At 38.6% G+C, this 19292-nt stretch overlaps 3 protein-coding genes across 4 annotated transcripts in view; 1 reads left to right on the top strand and 2 right to left on the bottom strand.

The window, feature by feature from the left end:
* Positions 1 to 3713, bottom strand: part of ino80 (INO80 complex ATPase subunit) — a 43831-nt gene extending 40118 nt beyond the window's left edge. The window contains exon 1 of one of the 2 annotated variants that reach the window (XM_053488917.1): positions 3519 to 3713. The gene's annotated coding sequence lies outside the window, so the exon portion shown is untranslated. Of the gene's footprint in view, positions 1 to 2847; positions 2867 to 3518 lie in introns of those variants that run through there. The other variant, XM_053488918.1, reaches the window with a different exon arrangement.
* Positions 3714 to 5550: 1837 nt separating this feature from the next.
* Positions 5551 to 14680, bottom strand: vps18 (VPS18 core subunit of CORVET and HOPS complexes). Its single transcript, XM_053488919.1, has 5 exons — positions 14285 to 14680; positions 11360 to 11501; positions 11055 to 11146; positions 8121 to 9991; positions 5551 to 6537 (listed from the first exon to the last, which is right to left on the bottom strand). The coding sequence occupies exons 1-5, from the start codon at positions 14385 to 14387 to the stop codon at positions 5809 to 5811; spliced, it is 2937 nt and encodes a 978-aa protein (XP_053344894.1). The 5' UTR covers positions 14388 to 14680; the 3' UTR covers positions 5551 to 5808.
* A 703-nt stretch (positions 14681 to 15383) lies between these two features.
* rhov (ras homolog family member V) lies at positions 15384 to 19076 on the top strand. Its single transcript, XM_053488945.1, has 3 exons — positions 15384 to 15774; positions 15946 to 16004; positions 17304 to 19076. The coding sequence occupies exons 1-3, from the start codon at positions 15546 to 15548 to the stop codon at positions 17748 to 17750; spliced, it is 735 nt and encodes a 244-aa protein (XP_053344920.1). The 5' UTR covers positions 15384 to 15545; the 3' UTR covers positions 17751 to 19076.
* The last annotated feature ends 216 nt before the right edge of the window (positions 19077 to 19292 follow it).

The following is a 19292-nucleotide window of genomic DNA, read 5'->3' as shown; positions in this document are numbered from 1 at the left end:
ACAAACTCAGCAAATAAATTGCAGATGTGTGAATAGTTTAGAGGATTAGAGAGGAACTGCAAAATTTGATCACTTGGAAAATAATAATAATAAAAATAAATATACAGTGGAGCCTCGGATTGCGAGTAACGCGGTTTGTAAGTGTTCCGCAAGACGAGAAAATATTTTTTTAATAAATTTTACCTTATAACTGATAAGTCTTGGTTTACGAGCACTGAGTATCATGTATCACGCATGCGCTTCATGTTTTGACGTCATGCGTCACATGATCACAACTGAGCCAACGGTTCTCTCTCTTGTGCTGTGGAATTGTGGGTAATCGTCTCCCCTGCCGGGTCTTAGTGCTCGTCTCTTACTGGTATAATCAACATCCGTGCACGCGTGTACTGTTTACTATAACACTGTGACCCCATGGGGTGTAAAACATCTTTTATTTTGTGTTTGTACGCATGTGTGTACAGTGCGCGTGTACTGTTTCTTATAACACACTTGTGCCGCCTCAGCCTGTCGGAATGTGTGCGGCCGCGTAATTTAGCACTATCTATCACACTATCACTCTCTGCTTTACACACACACACACAACGATAATAATAATAATAAAGAAAAAAACCTGGACAGTTGTACATGGAACCTATAAGATTTAAGATAGTTTTAAGAAAAAATATTTTTTTTAATCAATAATATTCAAGACAAAAATGTAAATAAAAAATATAAAGATTTTAATTTTAAAATCGAATAAGAGCTGATTCTTAAAACATCTCCCTCTCCTGCTACCCAAAAATTACACAAATTAAATATATTGCTTTAAATTAAAATTTAGCTTTAGAATTATTAACACAACAAAACAATTATTGCTATTTTAAAAAAACAAAATTACTTTATAATTTGATATGACTTTAAATGATTTCTGTATAGACCTGTTTGATTAACACTGATGTAAGGAGTCTCTAGTGCGAGTGCTCTGTAACAGTCACGGGGGTAAAGCCGAAACTTTTTGTTTCCTGGGAACATGACAAAGTGTGCCTTGTGTTTGTTTCGGTTTCTTTTTACCTAATTATTATTATTTTTTTGGTCTCATTAAGGACAGAATAAGGTGAGGAGCTGACTGGTTATAGCTGCTATGAGGTAACCAAGAAGCTTAACTGTAACTTTAGGCAGATTGTTAACAAAGTATGTTATTAATAAATAAATTGATATTGTAGGTCAGGATTCAGAAACGGTTGTGGTATAAAAGGAATAAAACACTTCGGAATGTGGCGTTAAAGGAAACAGTCACAGATTATTTTACTGTAACAGTATGACAGTATTTTGTTCTTTAATTAATAAGTCGATCAATTTGTTTTATGAACTCTGTGTATGCGTGCTCTTTCTTCTTTCCCTGTCTTCTCTTTATTATTACCTGTCTCTCAGCAGAAAAGTTTATTAACAGATATATTTAGGAACGAGGTACCTGCCTTCATTCTCTTCCCTATTATTTAAGACACACCTAAAACAACCTAAAGCTACATTTAAAAGCTGAATCTAAAGCGGTGCCACTGAATAATCCAGTGATCCATAACGTGACTAACCGGGTATTCGCTCCAAACACCTAGAGATTATTCAACTATTAAAGTAGACGTTTAAACATGGAACAAATAGAGGGCAAATGGGTCCAATATACCAATTGCAAAACATGAAGATTTCAGTTCCTTCAGTACTTACTAAAAATAAACCCTCACCCAAATACTGCTGCTCTTATGTAACACTGTATGAACTGAAATCTGATTGTGCTTTGTTTTAACGAGTGAAAATGACTTATTGTGCAGCATAAATCATTTAAATTTATTTCTCTGTATAACCCCCTGCTACACTAATGCACTTATTCCATGGTTTTACTAGTGTTTGGATACCATCAAGGTAGAAATTTCTCTCAGTACGCTGGAGCCATGATCGTCTGAATGTCTGAAATCCTGGCCTCCCAGGAACTCCTTTAAAGGCCCAAACATGTGGAAATGTCTTGGAGCGAGGTCAGGACTGTACGTGGGATGTGGCAATAACTCCCAGCCGAGTTTGTGTAACGTGCAAGTGGTGTCGGTGTATGAGTGTGTGTACAGTTCGAATTTGATCTTTCATTTGTATGTTTTCTGTTAGTAGCATCAAACATCCCTGAAAACATAATTAAGTTTTCTACCATTTAAATCTCTCATTTATATCATAAATCATTTTTTTATGTGTATGGCAAGACGTTGTCACACACACAATAGACAATCTTAAATTTATTGTCACACCTGCGTTTTGTGAGTTTCCACACTTATATTAAATGGTTAATAAAACAGGGTGAGATCTTAAACATTTCAGTATGAAATTATTGCTGTTAAATACATAAATACTGTAAAAAATATATATAATATTAAATAACTGATGTTAACACTTAAATGGTATGCGTGTAAATATTAACAGTTTATGGTGGTTTAGGGCTAGTAAGTTTTTTTGAAGTAGCTATATCTCTTAAGTCGGTTTAAATCTATTTTACTAGGATGTTTGTTAATTATGTCAAAAATAATAATGTCATGTATTCATTTTATTTTGAGATAATGTCTTTGGTGTGAAGAAACCATGGTTACTGACACCAGTTTGTTCAGAATCGACTCTCAATCAGGTGAACCAATTCCCCCTTTGCTACCATGGTGGAACCTAAAGAACCGATTCTTTTTTTCAAAGCAGACTCGACTCCCTGTTCTTATTTAAATACATAAGAGTCGACTCTCTTTTATAAAGAATCGACTCCCACCTTTTACGTTGTACCTGAACTACATTAAAACACACAAACAAACAAAAATACAATAAAAACAAACAATTTATACATACGCATGTGGAACACGTTATGGGTTGGTTTTGTATGTATGAAAGAAAACAAACTGTGTAAAAAAAAAAAAAAACCTCTTGTACAACTAGCCGATTAGCTAGCTAGATTAGATCCCAAGCTAGGCGTTATAGTTAGCTACAATCTGGCTATCATGCTATGCTAGCTAGCCAGGCTATGCGTAGGTTTAGCTTAACGTTAAAGTCTGACACTGTGACATACAGGTTAGCCTGTTAGCATAATTCAACCGAAATAACGAAAATAACGGTCGCTTCTTGAATTTAGGGACGGTTTGCAGGTGAACGTGCGGCGCGTGCACAGCCCTGCTCGGTAACCTTGAGCAGTTAGCGTTAGCGAGGAAGCTAGCGAAGGTGTTTAATCCGGTTTGTATTGGGTCATTTTTTGTGAATAAATATCACAGTCAGGCCCTGTGTCTTTAAGGCCACATGCATTGTAGGGTAAATAAGAAACTTGGGCGACATGTTGTATTTATTGTTTTTTTTAAGGATCGTTTCCGTCCGCGCGCGCGAGGACACCCCGCTCGCGCGGATCTCTGACACGCACGAGGCCACGGCGCTCGCGCGATCCGGACTTGTGTAACAGTCTCTGGCGCTCCCGGCCATCTTTACCCCCCAACGCTCCCCCACCGTGTCCCTCCTCATAAGCGAAGGCTCACCTCGTCGCCCCGTGTTTCCGCTCTGTCTCCGCTGCTGCCGACTCGCCGCGCCGCTCGCTCTCCAAAATGGCGCTGGTGAACCAAGGAGAGAGACTGAGGCGGTGGACTCGGCAGCAGCAGAGAGAGAGGCGGCCACTTTCAGTAACCGAGCGAGCAGGGACAACGGCGCCATGGCGAGGACAGAGCACAGAACAGGCATGTATAATCGACCACCGAGCCTCTCCCGCAGCGAGATCCTGATTTACCCACAACATCGCGGTGTGATTATTCTACTGTCACACACTACACACACTATTACTCACATTTGACCATATGTAAACCGATATATTGCCGTTTTTAAGCACATTTACATGATTTAACAGAAATGCCGTGTTCTGTGATCGACTCGTGATGCCTTGCAGACTTCCAACTCCGCTGATGTGCGTCTGACGTCATCGTTACCGCTTCAAAATATCGCGAGACTTTTATATTTGTATTTGTTACAAACTTAGTATTGCGTAAATGCAGTGTATATATACACATACATAATATAATTAAACCTTACACATATATAAAAATACTATTTATTATAACGAGCCATTGAAAAAACATTAAAGTAAATAGACTAATTATAATCACATATATTGTGACATATTGTGACACATGTATTTATTTATTTTTTAATAATAATAATTAATAATAGAAGTAATTTTATTCAAATTTATAGTTTATAATGCAGACTAAATCATTCAGCCCGAAGCTCACTGAGGCATCATTTTAGAAGATATAGGAAGTAATATTATGATATAATATAATACTACTATTGATTATATAATAATTAGTAATAGTAGTACAAGTAGGAGTACGTTTGTTGTAATTTGTCGTACTGTATTTTAAACATTCGTACAGAACAATTATATAACTGTTAGATTTTGTAATTAGATATTTATAATACAGCAGAATTTTAAGAAGCTACTGATAAGAAGAAGAAGCAAGTCTCGATATTTGTTTAACTGTACACATCGAGATTAAACAACACTTGAGTCAAGGACGCCTCACACATCCCATCTATAAGCATTGTGTGTGTGAGTGTGTGTGTGTGGGCTGTCATAATTCGAGCAATAACATAGTGTGCGGCACTTTCTCTTGGCTTGTTATTTTGCACATACTGTACATGCTGGGAACACCAAAATATATTTTAAAGCAAGTAAGGCTGCAGTATTTTGAAAGCCTGATGATAGGGTTGTATGTTTTGTGTGTATATATCTATGTAGTAAATATAATGTAGAAAACCTGATTACATAGATGATTATATACTTTAAAAAATATATACCCTATAAACTAAATAATTCAGCCAGGAAACAGATCAAACCATTGTTTTAAAATAAGGAAAAGGAATTCATATTAACATAATATAATAATACTAATATTAAATAATAATAGTTATTGATACTTAGTAATAAATAAATACAAGAGTAAGAGTGCATTTGTTATAGTTTGTCATGCAGTTAAATATTTAAATATTTTTTTGTCCTAGAGTACCTAATTATATATGTATAAAATAAATTTGGTAGCAAATATAATACAGTAATATTAACACTGTATTACAATAAAGAAGAATAAGAAGAGGACAGGGGAAGAAAAAGAGAAGAAGGACAAATAATTGGAAAAGGAACGAGATGAAAAAGATTTAGAAGATGAGATCAGGAAGAGGAGGATTAAAAACAGAAGAAAATGAGGATAGATGGAGAAGAGGAAGAGGACAAAATAGAAAAAAAAAAAGAAGGAGGATAAGGGAGAAAAAGGGGGGAAATCGGGGAGAACAAATATTTGGAAGAAGAAGGACATCAAAAGAGGAGTAGGTCAAAGACCAGGGGAAGAAGAAGGAGGACTAATAAGCAGGAGAAGAGGAGGATAAGATGAAAAAGAGGAAGGGGCCAAACAAGAGTGAAAAAGAGGATTAAAAGGGAGAAGTAATTGTTTTCGTATGCAGTAAAAGATAATCTGTGCTATATTTTATGCTGCAGGTTCTGATGAATAACTGAGACAGAGACACGATGCTGTATGGTTTATTAGTATAACGAGTCATCTAATACATGATAATGCAGTTAGAGCTTTACACATACTGTGGCACGGGCAGTGGCATTTGTGATTCAGCTGAAAACCTTTAAATCATTAAATCTTGCTGCTTCTCGTCTCAGTATTTAGTAACACAGACATTCAGAAAGCATTGAAATGTCGACACACTCGCATACATGGAGGGGAGACAGCCCAGGCGCACTGTACAGAAGAATTAGGAGAAAACTCAGTTTCAGAGCCAGCTGGACTTTTCCTCCTCGAACCTGTTTGGATCGATGAAAGGCTTATCGATGGATCTGATCATCAGCTCGCCGCAGTAGGCGCACTCGGACGCCACCATGTCATCGATGTCGGATTTGATCTGCTCTCTGCCGCCCTGGCCTTTCCCCAGACTCTCTGTGTCCTCCTCCTTGGGTCTGTGGCGAGACTTGGTGGTCTGCGTGGCGGCGGCGAGCTTCTTCTGCAGCTCCTCCAGCTTGCTCTGCTTGTACCCTGATAGGTGCGGCGTGACCTCCTGGAAGAGGCAGTCGCAGTGGAACATGTGTCCGCACAGGAAGAGATAGAAGGGCCGGTTGAGTAAGGGGAAGTCGCAGGTGGCGCACTTCTCCTGCGACTCCACCACGCCGTACTTGTTCCTCATCTCCTGGATGTCCTCTCTGATGCGCTTGGCGCTCTCCGTGGCCTCCTCCATCTCCTGCTTGAGCTCCTCGATGTGCTGGTTGTACTCCTCCAGTGAGAGGCAGATGGCCTCCTTGAAGTGGTCGATAGTAACAAAGTCTGGGAAGAAAGGCAGGATGTCCTCGATCTTCAGCAGGTTGCAGCTGGAGAGGCAGTTCATCGCCTTCTTCACGTCCTTCTCCTCCTGAACCACGTGACGGGCGATCTTCAGCCACAGCTTCTTCCTTAGCTCCTCATCGTCCTCGGGGAGGTCGGCGCACGACTTGGCCAAATCGACGTCCACCTGAAACACAAGAACAATGTTCAACAACTTGCTCTATCATTAATATTTGTGCCCTCACAGAAAGGTGATTAGTAGGGCGTAGCAAGTCTCGTAGTTGTTAATTAATCAACAATAGTAAACCATAACATTATGATTAACCACCTAATAATGAGTAGGTCCCAATTTCACCACCAAAAACACTAATAATCTGTTTGTTTGTTTTTTTTCCCGAAGACAATTTTTCACTGCTTGTAACAAAGTATCATAAAGTGCAAGATAAATACAGCACACGACCTTCCTCGTGTCCAATCTGCTCCATAATTTAATTCTTGTTTGCAGAGAACCAGGTTTTACAACGATAGGTTGTTGGAAATTGAAGCATGGTTTTCAGTGCTTTTGTGCCTTTTTTTTTCGGGCTTGGAGTGTGTAAATCACCTGTTTGCGATAAACCCATAATTTAGATAGGACTCTTGGGCTTTTCCTTTTAAGTGCAGCTTTCTTTTTGTCTCAGAGTCCATCGACTGTCTCATCATTTGGTAATTTTTCTTTATAAAGCAGCTCTCCAGAGATGTTTGTTTTTATAGCTTGTAACAACATTAGCTTAATTTTTATCAGGCATCCAAACCGATGCAGAGAGTGGTGCGTGGGACGGAAGTAAAAGGGAGACGATCGGTTACATTTTTCAAAATAAAAACAGGGTCAATAAAATGAAAGTAAAATTAAATTTATATGTTTTTTGGGGGATATTTCACCTGCTAACTTACTGTTAGAATTATTTTATATATAAAGAAGTTATTTTTACTCTCTTCCTCATAGATCTGATTTTAATGTGTTAAATCTTTCCTGCTGCTATCTTCCTGTCTTCTCTTGCATCTGTTCTTAAAGGTGTGAACGCTCCCACGCTCACCTTTCCATTCTCTCTTTCTGTCTCTCTCTCTATCTTCCTCTGTCTCCTTCCCCCTCTCCCCCTGACTCAAGCCAACATCTTGTGATTCGTCTCTGGACGGACACCTCACTATCTTCATCTCTTTTAATTTTTTTGGGATCTCACCAGGACATTTACAATGGTTCATGTTCTATGTAGTAACATATGTCGATGGCACAGGCGTTTGGTCAAACATATAAAAACCTTATCTTTTGCTGTTAATAAACAGTGACCTTTCTGACAGTGTGTGTTTGACTGAGTCTCTCCTGGCGCAAGAAAAGCTTACCAAAGCACAGCGGACAGACCGAGCAACTCGCTCCTTCTACTATGCAACTTTAAAAACTTACACTTACTACCAATAGTAACTTGTAATAGTAAGTTGTATTCACTTCCCACCTATTTTTGGTGTGCTTACAAATTGGACTGTTTTCCAACTTACAAACAGTCTCTCGGGATGGACCCCGTTCGTAAGTCGGGGACCTACTGTATGTCCAAATCATATATCCTATGTAGTGAGCACATGCTGTTAACATTTGGGCGGTTTTAAAAACAAAATTTCAAAAACAATTTTACCCCCAAAAAATTCTGCTATTATAATAATGTGTTTTTGTGATTTTTTTTTTTCTATATTTCAGCCAATTTTCTTGGCGTTTGTGCTGGATCAGTGCGGCGTCCTCACCTGCAGGGCTAAATCCACAGCTTCTTCGTACAGCTCCATGATTCTGTAGACCAACACGCACGCCTGGCGATAGCCGTGTTCAGCACAGAGGCGCAAGGCGTATTTCAGGTCGTAGTGTATCTCCGAGGCGTGCGTTCCCGCCTGCTCGAGGTACCACAGCAAGGAATCTGGTTTATACTTGGCGTAGAGCGACAGCAGATAATTGTGGATGGCCTCTTCCTTCACGCCAAGCTCGTTCACGCAGAACTCCATGTAACGGATGGTCTCGTTGATTTGCTGGGTGCTGCCGATCTGGCTGTAGTTCACCAGCGCTGGGATCAGCTGCTTAGGGTCGAGCCGGTTGCCCATTTGGATCCAGGCATCCACCACTTTCTTGGGGATGTGCTGCATGAGAACCGGGGAGAACTTGTAGAAGAGCTTCTCGTCGCAGTGCTTGGAGAGGACGTCGAGCGCGGCGGCGTAGTCATCATGCTGGCAGTGGTGAGAGATGACCCTTTCGTAGTCCTGCATGATGACGGAAAAATAGACCATGTCATCAACGTTGCCGTGGCTTGCCAGGAGATCGTAGATGGTGCTCCGGTTGTTGTAGAAGCAGTCCTTGTGCTTGATGCTTGACATAAAACGATGAAACTCCTCCCGAGTTTCTTGAAACAGCGCTTTCTTGCTGTCGTTCCCGTCCAGTCCCCCGAGACGGTTCAGGTACAACTCGGTCAACCAGGTGACGAGCAGCGTGATCTGAGTTTTCTCGCCGGATTTGAGACTGTCCAGTTTGCGCAACAGGAATTCCTTCAGAGCCTCCTCCTGCTTGGCTTCGATGAACTTCAGCGCAACCTCTTCAAAGTAGTTCTGAGTCAGGGCGTAGCACTTGGCGCTCTCTAGATAGCGTTTGCTCTGGAACCAGTGCTCCGCTTCCTTGGCAAGCACCACGTCCTTGCACTCGGGTCGATCCTTGCAGTACTCTTTGGCCAGGTCGAACTTCTTCATGCTCATGTACATCTGCCAGACATCCCTGGACTCCCTCTGGATATGATACCGGAAGACGGCTTTCTCTGTGTAGATCCAGACCAGTCCGCCGACGGGATCCTTAATCATCTTTTTGAGGGGGCCGAACTTATCCGGGAAGACGTCCTCGTAGACAACCTGCCCGTTCAGGGTGCAGATGGCCTTGACTCGATCGGGAAGCAGGAGCAGGAAATGGAACTGGGTGAGAACGATGGAGATGGGCTTGCTGTAGCTGAAGTCGATGTCTGGCGTGTATTCCCAAACCCGGACGTCGGTGAGGAGCGAGTCGAGCCGCGAGTAGTCCAAGTTGCCGTAATAAACCCCGTTTCCCATCATCCAGGCGAAGGAGTTAGGGCTTGAACGGAGTTTGCAGGTGTAGAAACCGATCTCGCTGTAGCCCATGTTGACAGGAAACTCCTGAAAGCTTGGGCAGAGATCCTGATTTTGAGAAAAGATCGAGCTAAAGCCTTGCTGCTCAGAACCCTCGGCTAACTTGCCGACGAACTGGAAGAGGCGTTTGCGAGTGGTGGCAATAATTAAGTACTTCGACTCAATCCCGCGCTCCACCTCAAGGCAGCAGACCGGTGCCGGGTTTCCGTCCTCTTCCAAGGAATGGACCTGTCTGAAGTACTGGTCCGGGTTTGTGTTGAAAAGGGAACCCTCAGAAGCTGAGATTTCCGCCTCGAAAATGATGCCTTGGCTGGTTCCGACAAGAATTGGGCCGGTGTTTGTTTCGTTGCCCAGAATCTTGTTCCAGCCCACGCTCTCTATTAAGTGTCCCCTCCACCGAGAGAGGCTGCGGACCTTCTGTGTGTTTCTGTTCAAGTAGACGCACTCGCTCGTGGTCAGACTGATCACCAAGTGAGATCCTGCAGCACAAGAAATGCTTTGGATTGGTTGGGTGTTTCCAAATGAATAATAATAATAATAATACATTATAACTAGTTTATTTAGCATCAATAACTTTTACATACTTAAACACAACCCAGTGAGATTAGAAGATCTCACTTTGCTTTGTTTTATTAGTTTTAGTTACTTTTTTAATTTCTAATTTAAATTTAAATTAGAACACACTTTGAGAAACCAGGGTTTAGACAACGCTTGAGAATGTTTTGGGAAATTTATCAAAAAAATTACAAATAAACTGTTTAACAGCATCATGAAAATGACGGTTTCAATAGATGAGAGAAACCTTGTTATATCTGGTCTTAGTTTAGTGACAGAATAGGTTTCTTAAAATATTGTCTATAATTTTGTAAACTTTATGTTCTCCATTTTATACCGCTGTTTATATATAATAACTATATTATTATCATTATTACTCTATTATTATTCTTATAAAATAAATATGTAAAAAATTCATATTTTTTTCTCTAAAAATATATATACAGAAATTTAAACAGGAGGCTTTTTACACATTGTTTTATCATCAATACTCCAAAAAATATTAAAGCAGAGCTAAAAGAAAAGTGAATAGTTAAATATTATTATTTTAAACTATGTTCCCTAGTTAATTTTTCACATAACACCACACCAACCTTTTATTTGGTTTCTCTCATATTCTTACTTTGAGGCAAGTGTGACCCATTTCCTAAATATTATCCAATTTATTTTATTGGAACGAGTTTTAAAACTTTTAAACAGAATTAAAAACTCTAAAAAATGTATCCCTTTCTGTAGCTTTGAAGGTCTCTAAAGAAAATCTCCTCATATATTTCATCACTAAAGAGCTGGAGAACATGATTTTCAGTTTTCCTTTATGTCTTATATAGACCAGGGGAACATTGGGCTCTTTGTGACACTTACATTACGTGAGGGATAAATCAGGGGACCTCAGGACTTTGGGAACATAGGGATGACCCCTACCTGACCCACACTCCATTTTTTTTTAATCTAACACAAGTAAACCACTTGGAGAGGAGGAACAGTTACCTGTCGGGTCCAGGAAGAGTTTGTGCACTTTACCATCGTCTTTTCTTCCCAGCTCGATCTGGTTTAGCTGATCCGGTTTCCCCAGATCGATCCTGCATCAAACACACCGCCGTCACTTTCATGACTGCACATCTAAGCTTTTTTTTTTTTTTTTTTTACACATTCAAATGAAATTGTTTGAAATCGTTAGCACCGATGATGTGAGATCACACATGACGATCAAGTCTGACCCGAGAGCTAATCCAATCACCGTCAAAGCTCGTCACATTCCTGGAAAACTTGAAATGTAAGTGGTGTGGCGTTACCTGAGCAGAGTGTCCTTCCCAAGACTCATGCACAGCTGATTGTTGCACACAGCCAACTGATTGATCCTTTCAGGCGGCGAGAAATCGATCCTCTGCTTGTTGAAGATCGGCTTTTCTTCCTCCAGCCTCAGGTTCACGAAACCTGCAGGACACGAGAGGAAAGAACAGAGGGGTTAAGAGACATATTTGGCCTATATTCTGCATCAAAGTGTCACAAAAAAAATGATGATCATAATATTAACACTTTAGAAATTATAAAATTAAAAACTGGATAAAATTATATATTATAATTCATATAATTATTGATATATTATTAGTATAAATAATATAAATTATGTAAAACTAAATATAATTAAATAAATTATAGTTAAAAAACATTTTAAATACAAATATATAAAATAATATATATAATAAATAAATCTGATTAAAAAAAAATCATTATTATAATAAATCAGGGTGTGTCGATGTGTTTGACTCCTCTCACACCACAGCAGTTTTCCATCAGTAATGTCTTTTTTTTTCAATTAAAGAACACACCACCACACACTCCATGTCTTTATAATGAGATTTAACTCTGTAAAACGTCCAGGAACAGATGACGAAGACGTTCACAGTTCAAAGCAGCATCAAAATTCTGCTCTCTAATAGCCAATACAAGTTAAAAATCAATATGGATCGTTAGGTAACGTCACTGAAAAACATTAACACTGGAGACTCCTCCTGCCCTCGCCGCTTCCTCAGTAAATATTACATTTAGATAAAACCTCTGACTGTTTCAAGAGAGAAAAAAGTGTGTGGTTTTGTTTCTACAGCAGCTGTACCTTAATAATCTCTAATCTGTAGTATATATAGTTTAGAAACAGTTTGGAGTTTAATCAGGTTTTTTTTTCTAAAAGGCGCACAGCTGTGAAGGTAGCGCTACTTAATAAGAATTATTATTATTATTATTATTATTGTTTTTAAACAGATAGAAATCCCTAAAATCCCAGCTTAAAATAAATGAATGAATGACAAACAAACGGACAAACAAAAAGTGCATAACTAAAAGTATTAACGAATAAAAACGTGAATAAATAAGTAAATAAATAAACTTGATGAATGAATGAGTGAACTAATAAATAAATACAAAGTACATACATACATATATATAAACTTAACCATTGGCATTTTTTTAACAAATGGAGATCAAACACCCCAGCTTCCCTACATAAATAAATAAATAAAAGAATGAAGGAAGCAATGAATAAATAAACAAATTGAATTAATTAACTAAATAAATAAATAAACTAAGGGACGTTTCTTTAACACAATCATCACATTTAAGCAAAAAATAAACCTGTATGAAAGATTAAGGCTGCAGATTAACTTACACAAACTGGTCTGTAACGACCCGACTATACACTCACACTAATGAGCTGTTAATGAACACATCACACGGCTCCTTTTATTTCACTCGCTCCAGACAGAGACGCTGATTTACACACATTCACTCCATTACAGAGCTCGTTAATCAGACCGGGTCAGACAACAGACCCGTGTGATCCTGACCACTCTGCTTCCATTCACACCAGTGCTGATCAACAGCCCTCCAGTACAGGAAGCAGGAAGTGCTGCAGGTCTCTCTGAGTGTTATCCTGGTCACAATGACACACGCTCTTATTTATTTAAAAAAATAAAATAAAATAAATCACAGATCCAACCTGTAGCATTTAATAACATTTAATGTCTTTATTTAAATAATACGCGAGCAAACTTAAATTTTACTGATGCTGAAACAAAACCGTGTCTCCAACACCTGATTGCTGACTGCATCATTTTATTTTTTATAACAATATATTTTATATATTATATATTTTATCATTTATTTGTTACACCACAGGAAATTGGATATGTATTAAATTACAACATATTTATTACAGCAGAAATGCTCAGAGAGATTATATATTTAAAACTACTTTATATTATGATTTATAAAATGTGTTATTTACACGTAACATATCTAAGTTATTATTCTAACACTTCAGAAAATGAAAAACTTGTATAAATAAGTTAATAAAAAATTTAATTGCAATATGTTATATGTTGATATAGGATATAATAATATTATATCCTTATTAATATTCTATTAATGTAATAACACATCATACTATTTTTCTTTTCCAGAAGTGTGTATACACTTTTTGGGCTGACTCTTTGTATTTACAGTGATGTGTATGTCCTAACATATAATTAGTACTTATTACTATTAAAACTCTTTATTTATTTAACCCAGCAGTGAAAATGTGTGGATGTAAATATTATAACCCTCACTTTGTACAGCCCTTATACCGTACAGGATTGCAGGAGGCCTGGAGCCCTAACCCAGGCGGGAATCGAACCCGGACCCTGGAGGTGCGAGGCATCAGTACTGACCAGTATACGATTTATTTTTAATGCAACGAGGAAGGATAAGAACAATACATCTTCTATATTTATCTATTTATTTACTCACATGCCTATAGGGGATAAATCTACTTGTATATATTATAATGTATTTAGCGGGGACGGGAATCACCAGGGATCACCAAAAACCATAGTGTCACGATAAATTAATTTATTTATATTGAGATTCTGTAAGAATTACTTCTTTAAATAACTTTTTTTTTTTAAAGATTTTATTACAGTTCTAAAAAAAACTTACTTCCCACCACACGAGGGCGCTGTTGTGCCTAAAAATCTGTGAATGATTTACAGCGCCGTCTGTAGGATTATAGATGAACTGCAACACTATTACTACCTCAACTAGAAACCTATATATTTTAATAAATATATTTAGTGGTGATAGACGAATCACCAGAGAAAATAATCGTGATGAATAACTGAAATCATCCCCCCCCATGTGTAGTATTTATGACAGGTCATGTGATGTAAACACCCCGTGTGTACCTGAGTGAGTTATCCCGATCATACCGGCCGCAGGAAGGCGCCTGGCCTGAGTCGGGTGTCTGAGCATCTGAGAGTCCTCATAGTCATCCAGAATAGTCGCCATGGTTATCTTTAATACTGAACTAATCACAGAAATCAGTTTAAATCCATCTGCATGACTTCCAGGCCTTCAGGCCCACAGTACAGCCAGCTAGCCTTAGCTAACACCCGGCTAAATAACAGCAGCTCCACGGCTTCAGGCCGGTCAGACCCTCGGAGCAACACTCGAATAAGAATATAAAGCCATAAGATAATGAGGACGGAAATAAAACGCGAATTAAAGCTGATATAAGCGCAAAATCTCAACGAGACTGTCCCTGTGTGTATCAGTACAGAGGTGGCCTCTGGTCACGTGACCACAAAGTCATGTGATTCGAATGTAGAACCTGCAGTTCGGGTACCGTCCACTAGATGTCGCCAGCGGCTCATTCGAAGAAAAGCTTGTACCTTGTATAGTATACTAGAGTGAACAAATAAATAAACATATACAGTAAACAGATTAATAAATAGGATGAGTGCATTTTGAAATGTCTCTTCTTATTTTGTAAAAATGCTTAAAGACATTTTTCTCAAACAATTATTTTCCACAGTTGTTGTTGACAAATAAACTATATTTATATAAAATACTGATTAAAACCATTTTTTAAAACATTCATTCTACAACAGAGAATATTATGGAAATGCAAAATTTAAATTTGATTTAATTTGAAAAATTAAAGATAAAAAAAAGGAAAGCCTCTTATAATTAATTAATAAAAGAGTAATAAAGTATTCTATCTTTCTATCTTTTGGTATATACACACTTAAATATGGATTTACATGTGCCAAGTCATCAAGCTCTTTCATATCAAAGCCACAATAATAAAAACAGTGTTTACAGGCTTCTCTGGTGAACTACATACATTATAAAATGTATAAATATATCATTAATTTACATAAAAAAATACAGAAGTAATAAAATCAGAACAGTACATCTTAGGAAAAAGTAAAAGAAAACAGTGACGTCATCAAATAGGGGCGTTGGGCGTGGCGATGCAAATGAGTCCTGGAGTAGTAAGGGAACTTCCACTTGTGTGTGAGCTCAGTGTCTGTAGAGAGTGAGTGTGTGTGTGAGTGACAGGAGTGTGTGAGCTTTGGGACTAATGCCGTGACCACTCTACTCACTCTGACAGAGCTTCAGTGGTCTTCCAGAAGGGGATTGATCAAAGCCCAGGGGTTTGACATGCCACCCCAAATGGATTATTCCTACCCAGAGGCGCGCGTTCCTCCGGTGTGCATGGAGCAGGCGCACGAGCACGAGCACGCGCACGCGCCCGACTCGGACCCGGAGCCGGCGATCAGCTGCATGCTGGTGGGAGACGGAGCTGTGGGCAAAACCAGCATGATCATCAGCTACACCAATAACGGATACCCCACTGACTACAAACAGACCGCCTTCGACGTCTTCGCAGGTAAACAACAACAATAATAACAATCTCCTGCACACATTTTAAAACATTATGTTTATTTAAACTCACTGATGACGTCATACGGACATCATCAACGCCACTGCTACGTATCCTGTATTAACTATTAACCTTTATAATAATAATAATAATTATTATTATTGATATGTTCTTCAGGACAAGTCCAGGTTGACGGAGCTCCTGTCCGGATCCAGTTGGTGGACACAGCTGGCCAGGTGAGACAGAACCAACCCTGTACTGGGTTAAAGTACACTACACTCTGTTCCTCTTAAAGTAGAGATTATTAACACAGGATTAACAGAGGTTTAAACCCAAAGATAACATCTGGATAACCTACAGCACATCATTTATTCAGTTATATATAGAGTAATCTATAATAATTAAAATTTATTATTATATGTATTATCATTTATTACCCAAGGTTTACTCTGTATTTAAAAATCAAAGTAAAAAAAAAAATAATTAGGAAAATTATATATTTTACCATTATAATCTTTCTATTAAATTGTAATTATTTATTGGCCAAATAATAGTATTATTTATGATAAAATTTTAATTATTATATTTTAATATAATGACTATTTAATTCATAATTTATTTTAACCAATTTAATTTTATATCTTTTTATTTAATTATATTTATTAAAATTATTTGTTTTATTTTTTTTATAATTATTTAAGTATTTAGCTGTAACTGTGTATAATAATTTGAATACAGTATGTATGCATTATGTAAACATTTTATAATTATTTTATCATTATAATATTTACATTTTATATATAGGTACTGTTTAATCATGGTTTATTTTTAATAAATTAGTATTTTTTTATATTCATTCTTAAAATAAAATTTTAATATAGAGAATCTTAAAAAAAGTCATGCCAAATTACACAATATTAATGTCAGTTTCTTATTTATGACTTACCATGTGTAATAATTCTATATTATATGATTATAGGCTACATTTATATTTATATATACCACAGTAGTTATTATTTAATATGTAACAAACTTTAATGGCTTAAGTAAAAAGTAAGGCAGTGAAAGTACATTTTTAAAAGTGAAAATAAAAGTTTTGGCTGTATGCATATGTGGTTTTACAGTAATACGTGGAAACCAGTAATAAAAATAAAGTTAATATAAATGCTCCAGTAAGATTAAACATGAGACATAGATAATAAAACCAATTTCTTTGAGTCTGTTCTTGATTTGTCTGCATAATAGAAAGCAAAGTGTTGCGTAATTACAGGGATGTGTGTGGCATTGATACACTCAGGAAACGTTTTTGACATTCTTACATGACGTGTCGCTTAGTGAGAGATGATCGGTAGAGATTTAACATGAGAGCAGAGTGAAACAGAATGCACTGAAACTTCCTTTATGTGAATCTATTTGTGATTATTATCCACAAAAACTCACGAGAGACACGTCAGGTCAGAACATTAAACCGCGGCATGAGCAATGTGTGAAGGAATGCGTTGAGTTCTTATCTCTGCCTCTCTCCAACATTTCAGGAGGAGTTTGACGGCTTCCGGTCCCTGTCCTACGCCCACACGGACGTCTTCCTGCTTTGCTTCAGCGTCGTCAACCCGACGTCCTTCCAGAACATCACGAAGAAATGGATCCCGGAGATCCGCTCCTGCAACCCGACGTCCCCCATCATTTTGGTCGGGACTCAGTCGGACCTCCTGCTGGACGTCAACGTCCTGATAGACTTGGACCGGTACAAGGTGAAGCCCGTGCTCAGTTCCCGGGCTCGGAGCCTGGCCGAGAAGATCCGGGCCACGGAGTACGTGGAGTGCTCGGCTCTGACGCAGAAGAACCTGAAGGAGGCCTTCGACGCCGCCATTTTCGCAGCCATCAAACACAAGGCCAGGAAGGCCAAGAAGATGAGACTGTCGGACAGGCGCGCTAAAGCTTTTTCCAAATGCAGCTGGAAAAAATTCTTTTGCTTCATCTGATCCTGTGGGTCAAACCGTGTACTGTGGTGGAATTTATTATTTATTGCCTGTTTTTCCGGGGGACAAAGCTCGGAGCGCTGGATTGCAAAACTTTTCTGGAATCATTACGTCATGGCGTCACGTCATGTGAAACAGGAGATAACGAGCACGCGCAAACAAAACCAACAAACAGAGCCGAGCGGGGAAATGATTAGTTTCCTATAACAGCACTTGCTGTGGTTAGTGATTTATTCAGCTTGTACCTCAGCAAACACAAGAACAAAGCAGGGTCGGGGTTTGTTTGATAAACAAGTGTGTGTCTTTTTCTAAGCTAAAAAATTGTCATTGTAGAAAAGAAACAAAACACCTAAAGATGTTAAAAAGGCGTTATACAGCACTGACACTGGAGACTCCTTACCTTCATACGAAAGACGTCTCTTATAACAATTACAATCGCGGATTAGAGCAAAAGCCTTAACGTGGATTGAACTGCAGACAAAAAAAAACAGAAGTAAATCAAGACAAGCGCTGAGATTTAATAAACATCATGGTGATGACCTCTAGTGTGTAAATGACGAGTGTGTGAGCGCATCCTGTGTGAGGGTTTGAGAGCTTGCGGCCCGGCGCGAGGAGCTGAAAGGGTTAAACCCCGACTCTCTTTGTCTTCAGCGTCACGTTGTCAGACGAGACTTTTCATATGCGAGAGATGACCCGACGCCTCCCTTTGAACAATTAAGAGGCGACTTCACGAGCGCGGGATTGAGTTTGTTCAGCCAAGCAGCATCTCCAGCGTCGCCATTGTGTTGCAAATGGACCTCGAACCCACGGGGGAGTTCTTGTCCATCACGGAGATGTTTAGATCTTGAGGATAGACTAGAGACTCACTCCAAAGTTACGCCCTGTTTACGGTTGAAAAAAACTTGCCTTCTTATGGATCTCCGGTTTGTTTTAACGGCTCGCACTCGTTATCTCTGAGATACAGCATCGATTCGTGGACTCCAGTGCCTGTGTACATATGATATGATATGATACGATACGATGTGATAATGTAAAATAATGTTGTTGTTTTTGCTAAAACACTAAATCTTATGCTTCTTGTGGAAGACAATTATATAATGCTGTTTATTTTAAACAGTCAGGGTTAATGCCGTAAAGGCAAGAAGGACTTGTGATTTTTCACTTAAACACACTGACACACACAAACACACACACACACACACACACACACATTTGCATGACATTCTGGCACTCACTGATTTCTTCATCCATTTAATCACTTTTTTAATTATTATTCCTGTATGGATGTCTGAACAGTGTTTGATGAGATGTTGTAATAAAATGAAGTGAAACCGACATCACATGCGCGTGTCTTTCTTTAACATGACAAAAATTTATATGTTAAAACAAACAAAAAACATATAAAGCTTTCTGCAGCATTTGTAGGAAAAAATTCTTCTGCATATATATCACAAGCACTGTGGCCTCGCACCTTCAGGTCCTGGGTTTGATTCCTGTGTCAGGTCTGCCTGCATGGAGTTTGCATGGTCTCTCTCTGTGCTTGGT

Source organism: Clarias gariepinus, chromosome 27 (assembly GCF_024256425.1).
Source record: "Clarias gariepinus isolate MV-2021 ecotype Netherlands chromosome 27, CGAR_prim_01v2, whole genome shotgun sequence".
Classification (NCBI taxonomy): Eukaryota; Metazoa; Chordata; class Actinopteri; order Siluriformes; family Clariidae; genus Clarias; species Clarias gariepinus.
Note: the sequence above shows the minus strand (reverse complement) of the source record. Positions and strands in the feature narration are given on the sequence as shown.

Bases quoted from the DNA above. Each gene is read 5' to 3' on its own strand.
- vps18 (XM_053488919.1), bottom strand. From the start codon at position 14,387: ATGGCGACTATTCTGGATGACTATGAGGACTCTCAGATGCTCAGACAC. The intron at 11,502-14,284 runs GTACACACGGGG...CGTGTCCTGCAG, and splicing joins GATCGGGATAACTCACTCAG to GTTTCGTGAACCTGAGGCTG. The intron at 11,147-11,359 runs GTAACGCCACAC...TGTTTGATGCAG, and splicing joins GGGAAGGACACTCTGCTCAG to GATCGATCTGGGGAAACCGG.
- rhov (XM_053488945.1), top strand. From the start codon at position 15,546: ATGCCACCCCAAATGGATTATTCCTACCCAGAGGCGCGCGTTCCTCCG. The intron at 15,775-15,945 runs GTAAACAACAAC...TATGTTCTTCAG, and splicing joins CGCCTTCGACGTCTTCGCAG to GACAAGTCCAGGTTGACGGA. The intron at 16,005-17,303 runs GTGAGACAGAAC...CCAACATTTCAG, and splicing joins TGGTGGACACAGCTGGCCAG to GAGGAGTTTGACGGCTTCCG.